This window comes from Strongylocentrotus purpuratus, unplaced genomic scaffold, assembly GCF_000002235.5.
Source record: "Strongylocentrotus purpuratus isolate Spur 01 unplaced genomic scaffold, Spur_5.0 spur5_scaffold_5, whole genome shotgun sequence".
In the NCBI taxonomy this organism is placed as follows: Eukaryota; Metazoa; Echinodermata; class Echinoidea; order Camarodonta; family Strongylocentrotidae; genus Strongylocentrotus; species Strongylocentrotus purpuratus.
The window spans coordinates 39,527,313-39,541,956 of NW_022145611.1; the positions used below are offsets into that span (position 1 = coordinate 39,527,313).

At 35.9% G+C, this 14,644-nt stretch overlaps 1 protein-coding gene across 1 annotated transcript; it reads left to right on the forward strand.

The window, feature by feature from the left end:
- Positions 1-279: 279 nt before the first annotated feature.
- On the forward strand, positions 280-4,403 carry LOC115929626. Its single transcript, XM_030999204.1, has 3 exons — positions 280-683; positions 3,319-3,645; positions 4,306-4,403. Exons 2-3 carry the CDS (start codon positions 3,354-3,356, stop codon positions 4,401-4,403), a joined length of 390 nt encoding a protein of 129 aa, XP_030855064.1. The 5' UTR covers positions 280-683; positions 3,319-3,353.
- Positions 4,404-14,644: the final 10,241 nt, after the last annotated feature.

The window sequence follows — 14,644 nt, forward strand, 5'->3', positions numbered from 1 at the left end:
GAACTTTCTCATTATAGTATATGACAGTATGCCAATGACAGACAAAGCAAATCTTGCTTCTATGAAAATAGGTATTGTGTTTGCAGAGTAAGTTTGCATCTTATACATGCATGTTAATTCCACGCCTTGTTATACATATAGGCCTATACATAATATCATGCCAGTGTTTCAAGGGCTGGGGGAAGTGAGCGTGAGAGAGAAAGCGAAAGAGAAAGAGAAAGAGAGAGAGAGAGAGAGAGAGAGAGAGGGGGGGGGGGGGGAGAGAGAGGGTGGTTGCAATAGCAACGATACCACATTCAGAAATATGATGCTCGCTTGATCAAACATCGACAGGAGTCTGGCATTATGACCTTGTACTTGCATGGGAATACCCGAATGCTGTATTATTCATCACGGTTTCTTGCCATTGGTATCAATATTTCTCGTACACTAGCATTGCATTGTGAAATATTGACACCGCAATGTCTGAATGATCACAGCGCCAAAAATAAAACTCAGGCATTTCTAAAGCCATGCTGAATATCATTCGCCTAAAAACCTGTATAATAAGCAGGAAACGGACATGTAGCGAAATTATATTCATCAGCATTTTACAGTGAGACATGATATTGCTCTCGGTTTTGGAGAACCAAAGCGATATTTCTAGAACGTTTGATCACTCAAAGGAACAACATCATTAACCGGTGAGTAAAAAATTGTAAGAACCTGTTAACGATTGCTCGTATGACAATTCCTCTGCCGGAGTGGGTGGCGGTAATATGTGATCAATTCCTAACTATATTACTGGTCCCATCATTACACCTATAACCCTAAACATAACAAAACCCAATCTCAACCCTAAACCTAAAATACCATTATCTTGATGAGAATGATATAGAGCATGCAGAGGATAGTACATTACGTCGTACCACCATCAGACCCCAAGCAAATGATAATGACCAAAAAATACATATTGGACTGAGGTCAACACAGTCATAATGACCTCTTTGCATAATTATGTACCAGAGAGTTGAAAATAAAGAAACCTGGCTGGAATTTACGCTTGGCCGTGTGATGAAAAATATAACATTGTAATATCCAAGATAGGGCCTAACGGAAAGCACAAAATTGGCACTGAGTAATATTAATGAGTGATTTGCTGAACGGCCTTGCAGTAATGAGATGACGGCACCAGAGGTATACACGCATCTCATATCACGTGATCTCAAAACACGACATAAATTGGTTCCCTGTCTGAAGCTTCTATTCGCCTCAGCACAATATGGTGTTGTGTAGTATCATCTATAATACATAATCCTCTGGATGCATATTAAATTGTCTTGTATCTTGGAAGTGTGTTCTTGGACAGTATAGCGGTCTGGTATATTGGTTCTGAGTTTCTGGACATGCATGTGATTCTCAGATAGCTATTTGGCACCATATTCTTCTTGATCTTGCTCAAGACGAATGCCTCGATCTGACAACATTTACGTGAGCAGGAAGTAAAACTCAACATCTAACACTGAGACCGATTTATTGGGTAGGCATATTATTATAGCTGATCATTAAATACGTTATATGGATGCTTGCCTCTCCAAAAATACTTCTTTACGATCACAAATTCTTTTTAGTGAAGGTTGAAATAATGTATTAGATGTACATTAACATAGTCAGAATTAACTATTACTAAGACCAATTGATTTAGAGCATTTATAAAGATAATAAAACGGCAGCAAATTCTTTCCTGCGAGTCGAGCTGTATATTTCCCCAAATATTAGGTCTCGTTTATTTATTTTTATTTATTGACATCGACGCAATTATACAATATGAATTGCTACCATGAATGCAGAACACAAGGTTCAACTTCTTGTGTAGAAGATGAAGATACCGATGGAAAGTTTGGAGTATGTTTTGCTTATGATAGATGTGCAAACCTGTTTTAATCTCTAATTGGAACCCTGCAAGCAGCTGAGAGAAAAAAGATTATTATGATGGAGAGCTTCTACAAGGCGTGCATGATAACGTCGATATAGTATTAATTTAACTGAAATTGTATTATTAGGGTATAAGTAGTGTACCATCATAAGAGAATTGATCTGTATAAGGAATAACAGAGAATATTCATTCCTATAAGTTCTCGAGAATGTACTGATTGTATTTCTAATCTTTATCTGCATTAGATTGGCAGATATGGAATACTGTCAGGGAGACTGCTTTTAAGGATTGTTAAGGAGTGCTGCTTTTAATGGTTTCTGTTTTGTAAATGCATGTATAGTTTATTTTAAATTGCCTCCGTATAGATAGTTCAGGGAATAGGTGTCAGTTATCAGTATCACTTCGCAGAGCAATTTATGAGTTAACCCACGGTTTATTAAACCGTGGGGGGGGGGGGAGTATTAAATAAAAGAGGGGGGGGGGGTGATTGTTTAAACGAGATTTCATTTTGTTTATTTTACTTGCAAAATTATTATTGGTATATAATTATGTTTGCTTCTCTCCTGACTGTGCTGAATCTCTGCAATATAACTGAAATATGTTTGCATGTTTGTATGAATGTTTTGAATTTTGTTTATATCATGTTAACCTCAATTTTGTAACCTTGATTTTGTTCATAATGCTTTGAATTTTAAACGAACAAAGAACATAAAAAAGAAATAAGTTTAATCAATGTAGTTGACTGAGAGAATGTAACATGATGCCGTGTGTTTGTGCTTGTTCTACTGATGTCTACCACTGCTGAAAACTAATCACTCAAATCAATTTCATTTTTCAGAAAACTGATGAGTTCTGGAGAAAAAATTGTTTACTGTGTCTGTAAAACTTTTTGCCCTTCATCCGGGAGATGGCTCATGCAGTGCATTTCTTGATAATGGCACTTTTTGTAATGCTTTTTTTAATAAAGGAGATAATTTTACTGATGTGTACAACACGTATACCGGTACATTATATTAGGAAGGGTCAGTAAAATACTGAACTAGAGAAATTATTAGAATGTGACATTATAATTAGAAGCTTCATATCAGCAATGGTTTGTTACACAGCCCCAACACACCAAAGAGACCGACACCAGAATAGGGTCAATTTTCATAAAATCTTACTAAGCTATAGTTGTCAACTAATTACATAGGATTTAATAGTTAGTTGACAACTATAGGCTTAGTGAGGTAGCCCAGATCGACAGTAGATGAAAAAACAAAAAACCAACATACATAGCTCAGAATGGGTAAGAACCGACATGGTTTGGAGTCGGTTAAGAGTCGGCTTGATTGAGGTATAAACACGAGACAATAATCTATGCAAATGAAATTAACATAAACTATCGCCTTTCCTTTCAAAAGGTACTTGACAGCTTTAACTACCTCTGGCATCCGAAATGCCAACCGAGCCACCAGAATACACCAAACTAATGCAGAATGTGGCAAAACAGATCGAATCTACTCCTGATGGACTCATGGACTTCAGAAACACTAGTCGTGCTCAGGGGCACGTCAGGGCTTTCGATCTTGACAAGAAAAGGGCATACGACATCATCAGAAATCTTCAGAAGAAGATGATTGTACATCCGGGTCAGTATGAGAAGTTTGTGGAGTTCCTAGAAATCATCGGAAGAGAGGATGTCATCAAGATGCTTCCGGGTTACCAAGACTATCAGTCTAAGGATGGAGGTATGACGATGTTGATGTTTGATGTTGATTAGTGTGTCCCGATTGCAAGAAAAGAGAGTAAATTATTGTGTATTATTAACCAATGAACATAAGTATAATGTTTAAATTCCTATCTGAGGAACTCAAGTTGTTCTTGAGGACTAATGGCTTATACAAATACTGGTTGAACTGACTTGACTCGAACCTTGAACCTTATGGTTTAAAACTTTTATTCTTCTTACTGAACCATCAAATTGGGCCAAGAAGTTACAAACACAAGCCTTATGTGTTCATTGATAAACATTCCCTCTTTATTTGGCAGGGTTTAATACAAGTATTAAAACCTATGATAAAAATCGATTACTGTAACAACTAATTGAAGAGCAATCATGGTAATATGTTATGTAATATCGAGGGCGTTGTTACGCGGCCACAATACTAATTCTTAACATCAAATTACTTTGAAAATTAAACCGTGGACAATGCTGTGTTCTAAGTCAAAGTGTTGTATGAAAACGTTTGGTGGAAGTTTACTTTACTTTTAGACATAAAGGCCTAATTCGTATGTATGTTGCTGTTTGCTAACGATTATATGGCTACTGTATTGTAACGATGATTGTGACAGCACCTACGTTGCTTAAAATATGATTGCATGATTATATCTCATTTTTTCTTTTTAAGGGAATAATAACCGAGCTCATTACAACACCATACCGGAGAAGGTTGAAACCAAAATGGCACTTCACATTCTGCAGTTGCTGGTAGGGTCACAGACATAGAAATCTCGATTCTATCGGACAGCATCCCACCAGACTGCGTGCTTCGTTTTGGCATCTTCCTCGACATGTCCTATCCGGAGATCGAGACACAACGCCGACAAGGAGGAACTACTGGTATGCTGTTTCATTGGCGAAAAAATGTGCCTGAGCGAGACCAAAGGCAACAACTTCAACAGGCACTGGAGGAGGCTCGCCTGGGTCATCTGGTGACTGATTGTTTTGGTGAGGATACTCCTGAAATATTCAAATTAAATTTATCTTACGAATCTGATCAAATTTGGGACTGAACAGATCCCAAAATGAAACTTAGACACGACTTACAGCATTGTACTCGGAACAAATAGGCGTTGTTATGACTTTCATCAGGTCAATGTTGGTGCAATGTCATACTTACGAGCCATTATAACAAACTCTTTCGCGAGGGGGGGGGGGGTGGGAGTGGGAACCAGAATCGTAGCCCTATCACTTTCAGGGATCATCTGGTGACTGATTGTTTTGGTGAGGATACTCCTTAAATATTCAAATTAAATTTTATCTTACGAATCTGATCAAATTTAGGACTGAACAGATCCCAAAATGAAACTTAGACACGACTTACAGCATTGTACTCGGAACAAATAGGCGTTGTTATGACTTTCATCAGGTCAATGTTGGTGCAATGTCATACTTACGAGCCATATATACCAAACTCGTTCGCGAGGGGGGGGGGGGGTGGGAGTGGGAACCAGAATCGTAGGCCTATCACTTTCAGGGATGAATAATGTCACGATTTTTTTCTCTTACGATTATAACCCCAGGAGAAGAAAAAAAAAATCAAAAGAAAATAAAACAAAAAGAGAAAATTCAAAACAGTATACTTTTATCCCCATCACGCTCTTGAATATATGTACAGTATGTTGTTTTATTTCCTGTTATGAATTTTACTTGCTATAAAGTTATTTCCTTTGATAGGTGACATCGTGATATAAGGAGGGAATGTGTGCCCAAGGCCTCTCCCCCTCTCCTTTCTCCCTATCTCATTGATATACACCACTGATCATGGGCACTTTAACAGTTAATACGACCATCTTTATAATAATATAAAGACACTGACTTCGCTTCTTGCAACTGAGCCATTTTATTGTCGATCGTCTTGTCTGTTTATCCAACTAATACTAACATGATGGTGTGAGGATTATCATAAATTTGCGTATTCGGCTCAAAATTATTCATTATTAATATTGAGGCCCAATACATCTCTGTTGCCTGTTACAGCCCTCAACTAAAATATGGGGCAACGTCTACCACGGTAGACGTTAAAAGAGGGGTGCTCCCATGCACCCTGGTCGGAAATATTATGACAGATATTAGTCACTTTGTTTTCATACTAATCAGTATCATAGCATGAGTTCATTAATTGAGAGGGCAGTGGATCTATTGAGGGCAGTGGATCTTACTCGTATATAATGAAATGTGACTTTACAGGCGCCTTCTTTTTGCCTTTCTCTCTCTCTCTCTTTCCCTCTCTCTCTCTCCTCTCACTCTTTTCTCGCTTTTTCTTTCTTTTCAATTTTAGGGGCACATGCCCCCTTTAGCTATCTTGCCAATAATAATAAGATAAGTCATGTATTATGCTATGTCCATCGTTTTTTCATGATTATTTTGTTTGCAATTATAGGAAATGGAAAGAATTCTTCACGCAAAGACACAGGACCTCTGAGCCGATCTTCAATTATATCTGACAAGATTTTAAGCAAGCTAGCTGGGAAGATTGGCGAAGGATGGTCACAGTTCGGCATCCAACATCTAGGCATGTCAAAGGTCGACATTGATCATTTCAAACACAACAGATCAACCGTAAGCACTTGAAAGTTTATTAAATCGGTACACCAGCGCCAGGAGGGTCAAATCTGACTGACATGAGCGCTATATTATACAAGAACCAAATATTATTATTATTACAATAAAAAGGCACCGGTTATATTCTCAAGAGGAAATTCATATTTTAAAGATATCATAGTATCTTTCTCCCTCCATTGCTTCGCTCTTCGCAACATTTAGAAACAGGATGATTTCCGGTAGCAAAGTGCCCGAATACCTCCATATTCCGGAAGCAAGCTGCGCGAACATAATAGTTTTTACATTGAAAGTACAACGAGATGCCCAAGTAGTCATATTCGTGTAGTGAGATGACCGAATATAATATGAATTTTGTATACAAAAGTCCATGTTCGGCGGCTAGGTGCCCGCATACATAATGTTATGTCTTAGTGTGTTTTGATCACAAAGTCGATTTTTTACCATGTTGAAATGATTGCCCTTTTTTCTCACGCACGCTTCGCTCGTTTTGTAACGAATATATCCATACGCGTATATTTGACATTTGACGATTGCCAAAATAATAAAAAATTAAATTTTTGCGATCCGGGTGAATTTGGGATTGGGGTGACGCGAAACTTGTTATTTCTTAAAAAGGTGCAGTGACTTTCAAAAGGTTGAAAAACGCTGACTTATTTCAAGTCGCTATCATATCACAGAGCTCATATCTTGACTAGTATAGCGACATGGAACCTCTAACATGATTAGCAAAATATTTATCATGTATGGATTTACAAAGCACATACAATCAATCTTGCATCTTAACAGTCTTATAGAGGAGCGTATACTCGTGGAATTGCAGTTACTGTTATTATTTTTTAATGCAAAGACATCTAAACAGTATCTGTTTATATGACAACATGAGCCAGTCGGCATCAGTTTACTCTAAATTAAAGATCTTCGATCTAATCAATAGTAAAGTTCTTAAATCATTTTGAATGTGTAGTACACCAATAATTGTGTGAAGCAAGAATATAGATTGATAATGGAAACATGACTGTATTAGACTTTTCATCACGATACACAATTCAGCTAGATACAGCTTTATACTTGAGCTAACATACACCCTTATATTCTGGAATCTCACTTCTTTATGAAAATTACAGATGGAGGAAACGATATTTGGCATGTTGTATGAGTGGCGTCAACGTCATCATGACGATGCAACGATTGGCAAACTACTTGATCTAATGGAGGAGAGTCCGAATATCTCACTGGACTCTTATAGCTTTATTCTAGAAGAACTGCAAAGCAGTGGTATGTAGTATGTTTACATTACGATTTTTTTCCTTGCTAATTTGAAAACACGATCTTACGTTTACTAACTGTCTATTATTTCCGCGTATTCATAATAATGAATGATTGGTACATTTGAAAATATGCAAATGAACCGAGTTGGGACACTATCAATTATAGTTGGTATGCATCAGAAATGACAATTCCATTGGATATTATTATTGCATGCACTATACCTTACTACTATAGGCTAATAGACACAACAAAATTCATTTTCACGAAGAGCATGATCAGGCGCGTACGCGGGATTTTTTCAAGGGGGGGGGGGGGGGGGGGGGGGGGTAAGAGGTCACTTTTTTTTGGGGGGGGGGGGTCTCGAAATTTGAAAATTTGACATTTTGCTCCGTTTGGGGGGGGGGTAAGATCAGCTTTTTTAGGTTAGTCATGGGAAAAATTTTATTTGTTTTAATTTTTTTGTAATAAAAAAAAAAAAAAAAAAAAATCAAAGGGGGGGGGGGGGGGGTTTAGGAGGGTTTGGGGGGGGGGGGGTTTACACAAAAAAAAAAATACCAAAGGGGGGTTTAAACCCCCCCCCCCCCCCCCCCCCCCCGTGTGTACGCGCCTGAGCATGATACATTCGTAGAATTGTGTACATTAGGCTCTGGTGAAAATCTTTTGAGGTTTATAATCCATAACGAAAAAGTTTCATTTAAAGAAAAACATACCGGTAACCTTGTTTGTCTATTCTTGATCTTTTTCAGATCTACACAGTGAGCATTGCGAAAGAATATGCGACTTAGTGACTGATATCATGACAAGAGCGTCATCAAGGTGCTAACAAACACAGGACTATTTATTTGTCGAGTATTATACCTACATTCCAGTTCCGTTGTGTATTAGTGATCCAGAAGATGTGTTCCCTCAAGATTTTGTCTATGAACTCAAAGATATCGCTGGTGTGTGGCCTCGACTCCTTTGAAATCTCTCCTTCTAAATTGTTGTATTTATTATTTTGTGCGCGAAGTCGTCCCCGATACTTAACTCCATTAAAACTGAAGCGGCACTGGAGATCGTTGGCCATATTTTGTACATAATCTTGAGAATAATATTGTCTATAGTTTGAAGTTTGCTTCATGATTGCACCCATGTTCATCCGAGTATTACTATTTGAAACCATGTAAACCAAACACTTCCTAGCAACCACCATTCATCATTACCTTGCATAATGCACCATTATTTATCATTATTTAGCACAATAGTAAATTAAAATTGTTATACTGATATTCAGATGGATTTGATGACATCTTGATTTATGTGTAATTGTATAATGGTAATTCGGATGAAGTTGTTTGAAACTAGTATGTGTCCTATATTGTGTAGACAAACTCTTTATTATATATTCAGACCTACGAACGATGCAACATCAACTACCCTTTATTGATGTTGCATCGTATGCATAAGTTTGAAGATCGATATTACATGGAAAACCATATTGAAAAAAATAAACCAATATATTAGTATTAAAATTGGTATCAATAGTTGTATAGACTCAGAAATTTTGTGTCCCAGAAAATGGTGATTTTATATACAAAACTTTGGTGCACCCCCCCCCCACATTACAGATGGAATTGAAGTAATAGGTAGCACTTATGAAACAAATCTAAAATGTATAATGTTAAGTTTTTAAAAATGGCTCTACACGCTATCACATTTAGTTTGTTAATGGCACATTCAAAACCATTACTTACAAAATAACAGATCTTGAACGTGTACCAAATGCACAAACTTATTATTTGTAGTTTAATTAGAATTAGTAAATGTAATTTTTCCTCATTCACTACCAAGGGAAAGTTTTCAATTTCATGTGGAATGATCCCCCACAAAGCCATCCACATAATTGCTATAGGATGGCACTTTTAGAGCAATTTTTAAATGAGTAAAATATAATAAAGTGATAGGTATTTGCTTTGTTTATCATCTATTTATACAATAATAGTTTTGTTTGTAAATAGCTTTACTATTGAATTGAATTGAATTGATATCTTTATTTATACACGGTTAATACGTGTAACATTCCAAATTTGTGTGTTTCAGTATTCTATGTACCCAACAGTGTTTTCATATGTTCGAAGTGAGGGTAACATGCAGGCTCGATGGAGGGTGTATCTCACTTAGCGGCGAATGCTTACGAACGTTTGCGAATTTGGATTCGCCAACTTTTCTGACGAATGTTTGGGAAAATCAGAGTTCGCCTCTGCGACATTAGCGACTTTTACCGACTGTAAGCAAAATATGTCAGCAACAGGTTTTTGCGAAGATTAGCAAATTTTTGTGAATGTTTGAGACTTTTGCTAACTCCTGGTACTCATTGGGTCGATTGTATATAGGAACCATAATTACGGTCACGTGGTTGCTAGCATTGGCGAATCAAAAGGAACTTCAGCGACACCGTCTTACAACCGTTTGCAACAAAAGGCTTACGACTGTTTTGCAAACGCTTGCAACTGTTCGCGGAAAAATAAATTAGCAAAGAAAAACTGATTGCGACAAAAGGCTGTTTGCGAACTTTCTTGCAACCTTTTACGAACCTTTGCAACCTTTAACGATCCCTGGCGAAACCCCGAATTCGCTACGTTCGCAAGCATTCGCCGCTCAGTGAGATTAGCATTCGTGCTATTTTCTGGATACTTTTATCTTCCATTTTATTGAATAAAACAGTTCAGATACCTATGTGTATATCGTTTTTTGTACATGTTTATTTTATTGAATTGATTGATTGAATCGTTTATTATGATAAAACTCAAAATTGAGCATGTAGCCCAAGGGCTGAAAATATCCTTTTTACAAAATGTAATATATAGAATACAAATCAAGATGGAAATTAAGAAGTACCAATTATCACTCATTATGTCAAATTAAAACTAATTTTAAAAGTTCAATTTTATGTCATCAGAAGTAAGAATAAAATTAGAAAAAAGGTGTAGAAGACAGACACTGTTTTTTCTAGCTTAGAAATTGTCCACGTCTAAAAAAATAGTCAAAAATGTTTTGATCCATCGTACGACCTTCCAGATGCAAGTGCTTGGGTAAAGTCCGTCACATTTGCTCCCTCTCCAACAAAATGTTTGTCACTACAACCTGTAGGGATAATAGTTAGACAGGTCATGTTACACACTTAAGTTTAGTACATCTTTGGGTAAAACTATGTTACACTGACAAACCGCCCTATAGTAGTTTGGGTTGATTGAGCCATTTGACAAATGCTTGTATCACTATATTTGTACCCCAAACATAATACAAATATGATATTCTATTTCAGAAGAATGTAAAATTGGTTCCTTCTAATTAGTGGATTTTAGGTAAATTAGTGTAAAAATGAATTAGATTATCTAGTTGGCATGAAAATACAGATGAGTCACTGTATACCGACAGTTTACGAGACCGATGGCTCACCAGTGGTAGGGTAGGTGGCATTACCGGTGTCCTATAACTCTCAGGCAAGTTTGCAGAAGACCCGCCAGACCATCATTGTCGATCTCGTCAGCTAACCATCCATCTCAAGGGTTGCAGCCCAAGTTACCGGTTTTCTTTCTTTTGTTTTGCTATCCTTTTCCATATTTGAACGGCACATTCCAAAGATATCATTATTTAGAAAGCCGTCTCCAAATGCCTGACAGAACAACAACCTACTATATATTCTTCATTACTTTATTGTCAAATTCGTAACTAACCCTTTAGCACCCGTCTATTGAACACCATTTTTGTTTTGTTTCGCTTTCTCATGGAAATCTATATTAAAGAAATCTTTAGTTAGAGACCACCTTCATAATCCTACAACCACTTTTAAAAAAAATTCCTTTCCCTTGAACAGTCTTTATATACGGATGATACAGTTAAAATCTAAACTATTCAATCCCTTGTAAATTTTATGTTTTTGTGTGTGCGTGTCTTTCGTAACTCAAGAATGAAATGTGGACTGGTTGAATTAGGGCCTATGCTGAAAGCTTTAACATGTCACATTCTCAAGAAACATAAGTCGGGACAAATCAATTTATCACAGATTTAAAAAAAAATGACATAACTTGGTAAGCGTATGACTAATTTAGCTGTTAATTGTATGTCTGTAACTCACTTATATACAAAGCTGATGCTTGCAATGAAAGAAGGATACAGTACCACACATTTTCAGCAAAGGAAGGATGCAAAATAGTTTAATTTACCAAATTCATGATACACATATATCGAAGCTAAAGGGCGAGTCTCAAAAATTAGAAGTTGAAAATCACTGGAATATTAAACAGACCTTGAATTCATGTGAACAACAACTTTTTAAAAGGAACTCTTTTCTTGACAAGACACAAAATGATTAACAGAAACCTGGATAATACTTCCTGACAATATCACGATCTTTGAATTAATTTACAAGTCGGTATTGATGCTACATGTATTTATATTTTGTAATAACAGCACTTACAATAGAAAATAAAAATAAGTATTTTTATGTTATTTGAAAGAGAAAAGTCTGACATTTCCCCAATGAAACGGTGTATCTCCTTGGAAATTTAATATTTTCATTCATTTGAGATTTATTTAAAAAAAATAAAGCTGTAACATATTCGTTTTGAAGTGACTGTACCATAATACATGAATATCAATATAAAAGTCAACACGATGTGATTTCTCTATCAGCATTGAAGCATAATAATACAGCACACTTTTGGGGTCTCTCCTATCCAAAAGTGGGACTATCTTGGAAGTCTATTCTTTTTATCACTTTGATTTTATCAACATTGCAATATTTTTACCTGTGCATTACCTTTTGGAATTATACTCGTGTATGGCGATAAAAGCTTGACATAACAATTTTTCACCTAATCGATTGTTAACATGTTTACTCCATAACAGAATTGGCTGTTATCTCATTTAATAGTAAATTAACTTCCATTTCATGATCCTAAACAACTATATTCTTATATAATGACATGATGAAAAATTTATTGACAATAACACATCATACACTATAGGCTGCCAATATCTTCATTTCTTTACCTCATAGCTTTGCAAAGTTTACATGTACAATATAGTAATAGAGTATAAAAATAACTATTGTACTGGTTTCACTTTGTCATGGAACAACTTCATATTTCCAGGCATTAAGAAGGTTTAAAATGAGATGGAATAAACCTAATCTCATGTAATTATGCAAAAAGATGTTCAACTCAAAGCCGATTAAAAACAAAAAGTAGCACCAGAAGTCACTGACAAAAAAGGATTTTAAAAAAAGAAGAAAAAGATCAATAAACTGTTAAGCATCTCAATACTTTTTGTTGGTTACTATGATACAGTTTGTATTTACATTTCTACATGAATACGACACATGTAATATCGTCTTGCATTCTACAACTGAATTACTAATGTGAATTTTCTAATAAATCTTATTTATTATTATCTATATAAGGCTTCCAAGTGGTATAATAAATCAGTGTATTTAATATCTTTAGCGCAGTACCCACATGACAGATCAATATTGTTTTCGTATTGCTCTGTCATCCGGTAACTTCAACAATATTGCTTTATCATCAAGTCAAATTTTGTTATTTCGCTAGTCAGCCTGATATAGATAATAATAATAATATTGTATGGCTTCGTTTACGTGTGATGCAAGAATATATTGCTTAAGCTATGAAAATATTTGGACTCGTCTTCGACTCATCCAATATTGTCATAACTCAAGCAATATATTTCTGTATCACACTCAAAGCCATCCGATATTATATACACATTGTCTTCCTTTCCCAAACATAATTCATATACCGGTAGTATTTTTTGCATAAGAAAATCAATACAAGCCATGTGACCTGTTGATTTTGTATGTGTACATGAACATTGTGTTATATGCACTCAAACTGCATTGAGTTTGATTTACTTTTTCAAATGTTCTTTATTCTCCTTGAGTAGAGAAAGCATGAGCAATTTTCCATGTTTCAGATCAATTGATCATTTTCAGAATGCTTTGCAAATATCAAAGTATTCAACATTTATGTTCTTCCTAGTAATCTGCCATACTTCAGAGCATGAATGTGTTATCAGTGATCATTATGTCATTACAATTAACAACACAATTGATCCTATTTGACTGACATCATGTGACACAGTGATTTATCAATATATCAAATGCATTTCAAGCAACAACTGAGGGGGGTATTTGTATTGTGCTCCTCTCCTTCTGGCAAAGATGTGATCTATCAATTTAAATTTAATGAAACTAACTCTAGTAAGATAACAATCATACTACCTACAAACCCAGTGATATGCATAGAATTTTTCATTTTTGTTTACAGTACTGGTTCAGCTTATACCCTCACTTGCTGAAACCTTCCTTAATGACATGTAATAAACTTGATTCAGACTTGTACAAAATTTAGTGTTGTCATAAATAATTAGATTTACACACCAGAAGCAAATTTGAACCTGTTGATTTTAATGCTTTGTCAAAAACATTGAATCATTAGTAAACTAGATGGAATTTTGACTGCGCGCAGTCGAAAATGATGCCTCCGCCATAGAGCAATTTAAACAAGTTTGGAGTTTAAATCTCCAGTGGTTCTTGAGATATCATGATAACAATCTCAATGTATGGAATTTCATAAGTTGACCTCTGTGACCCTTGACCTTTGACCTACGTGCTCCAAAATCTAATCAGATCGTCTTCCTATGGTGATACACACTATCACTAAGTTTGAAGTTTAAATCTCAAATGGTTCTTGAGATATCGCGCTAACAAACTCAATACAAGGAATTTCATAAGTTGACCTCTGTGACCTGTGACCTTTGACCTACGTACTCCAAAATCTAATCAGATCGTCTTCCTATGGTGATAAATACTATTCCAGAATCTTAAGTTTAAATCTTAAATGGTTCTTGAGATATTGTGATAACGGTCAAACGGGACGGACGTACGGACGTACGGACGGACAACCCGAAAACATGATGCCTCCGGCACCACCTTCGGTGGCGGAGGCATAAAAATTAAGCAATCATTTACACCCTAAAGCCAAAGCAAAGGCTTAACTTCAATGTTTGAGTGACCCGATTTATTTCATTTTGGAGCTAAAATATGACCATCACATTCTGAATAATTTGGATGA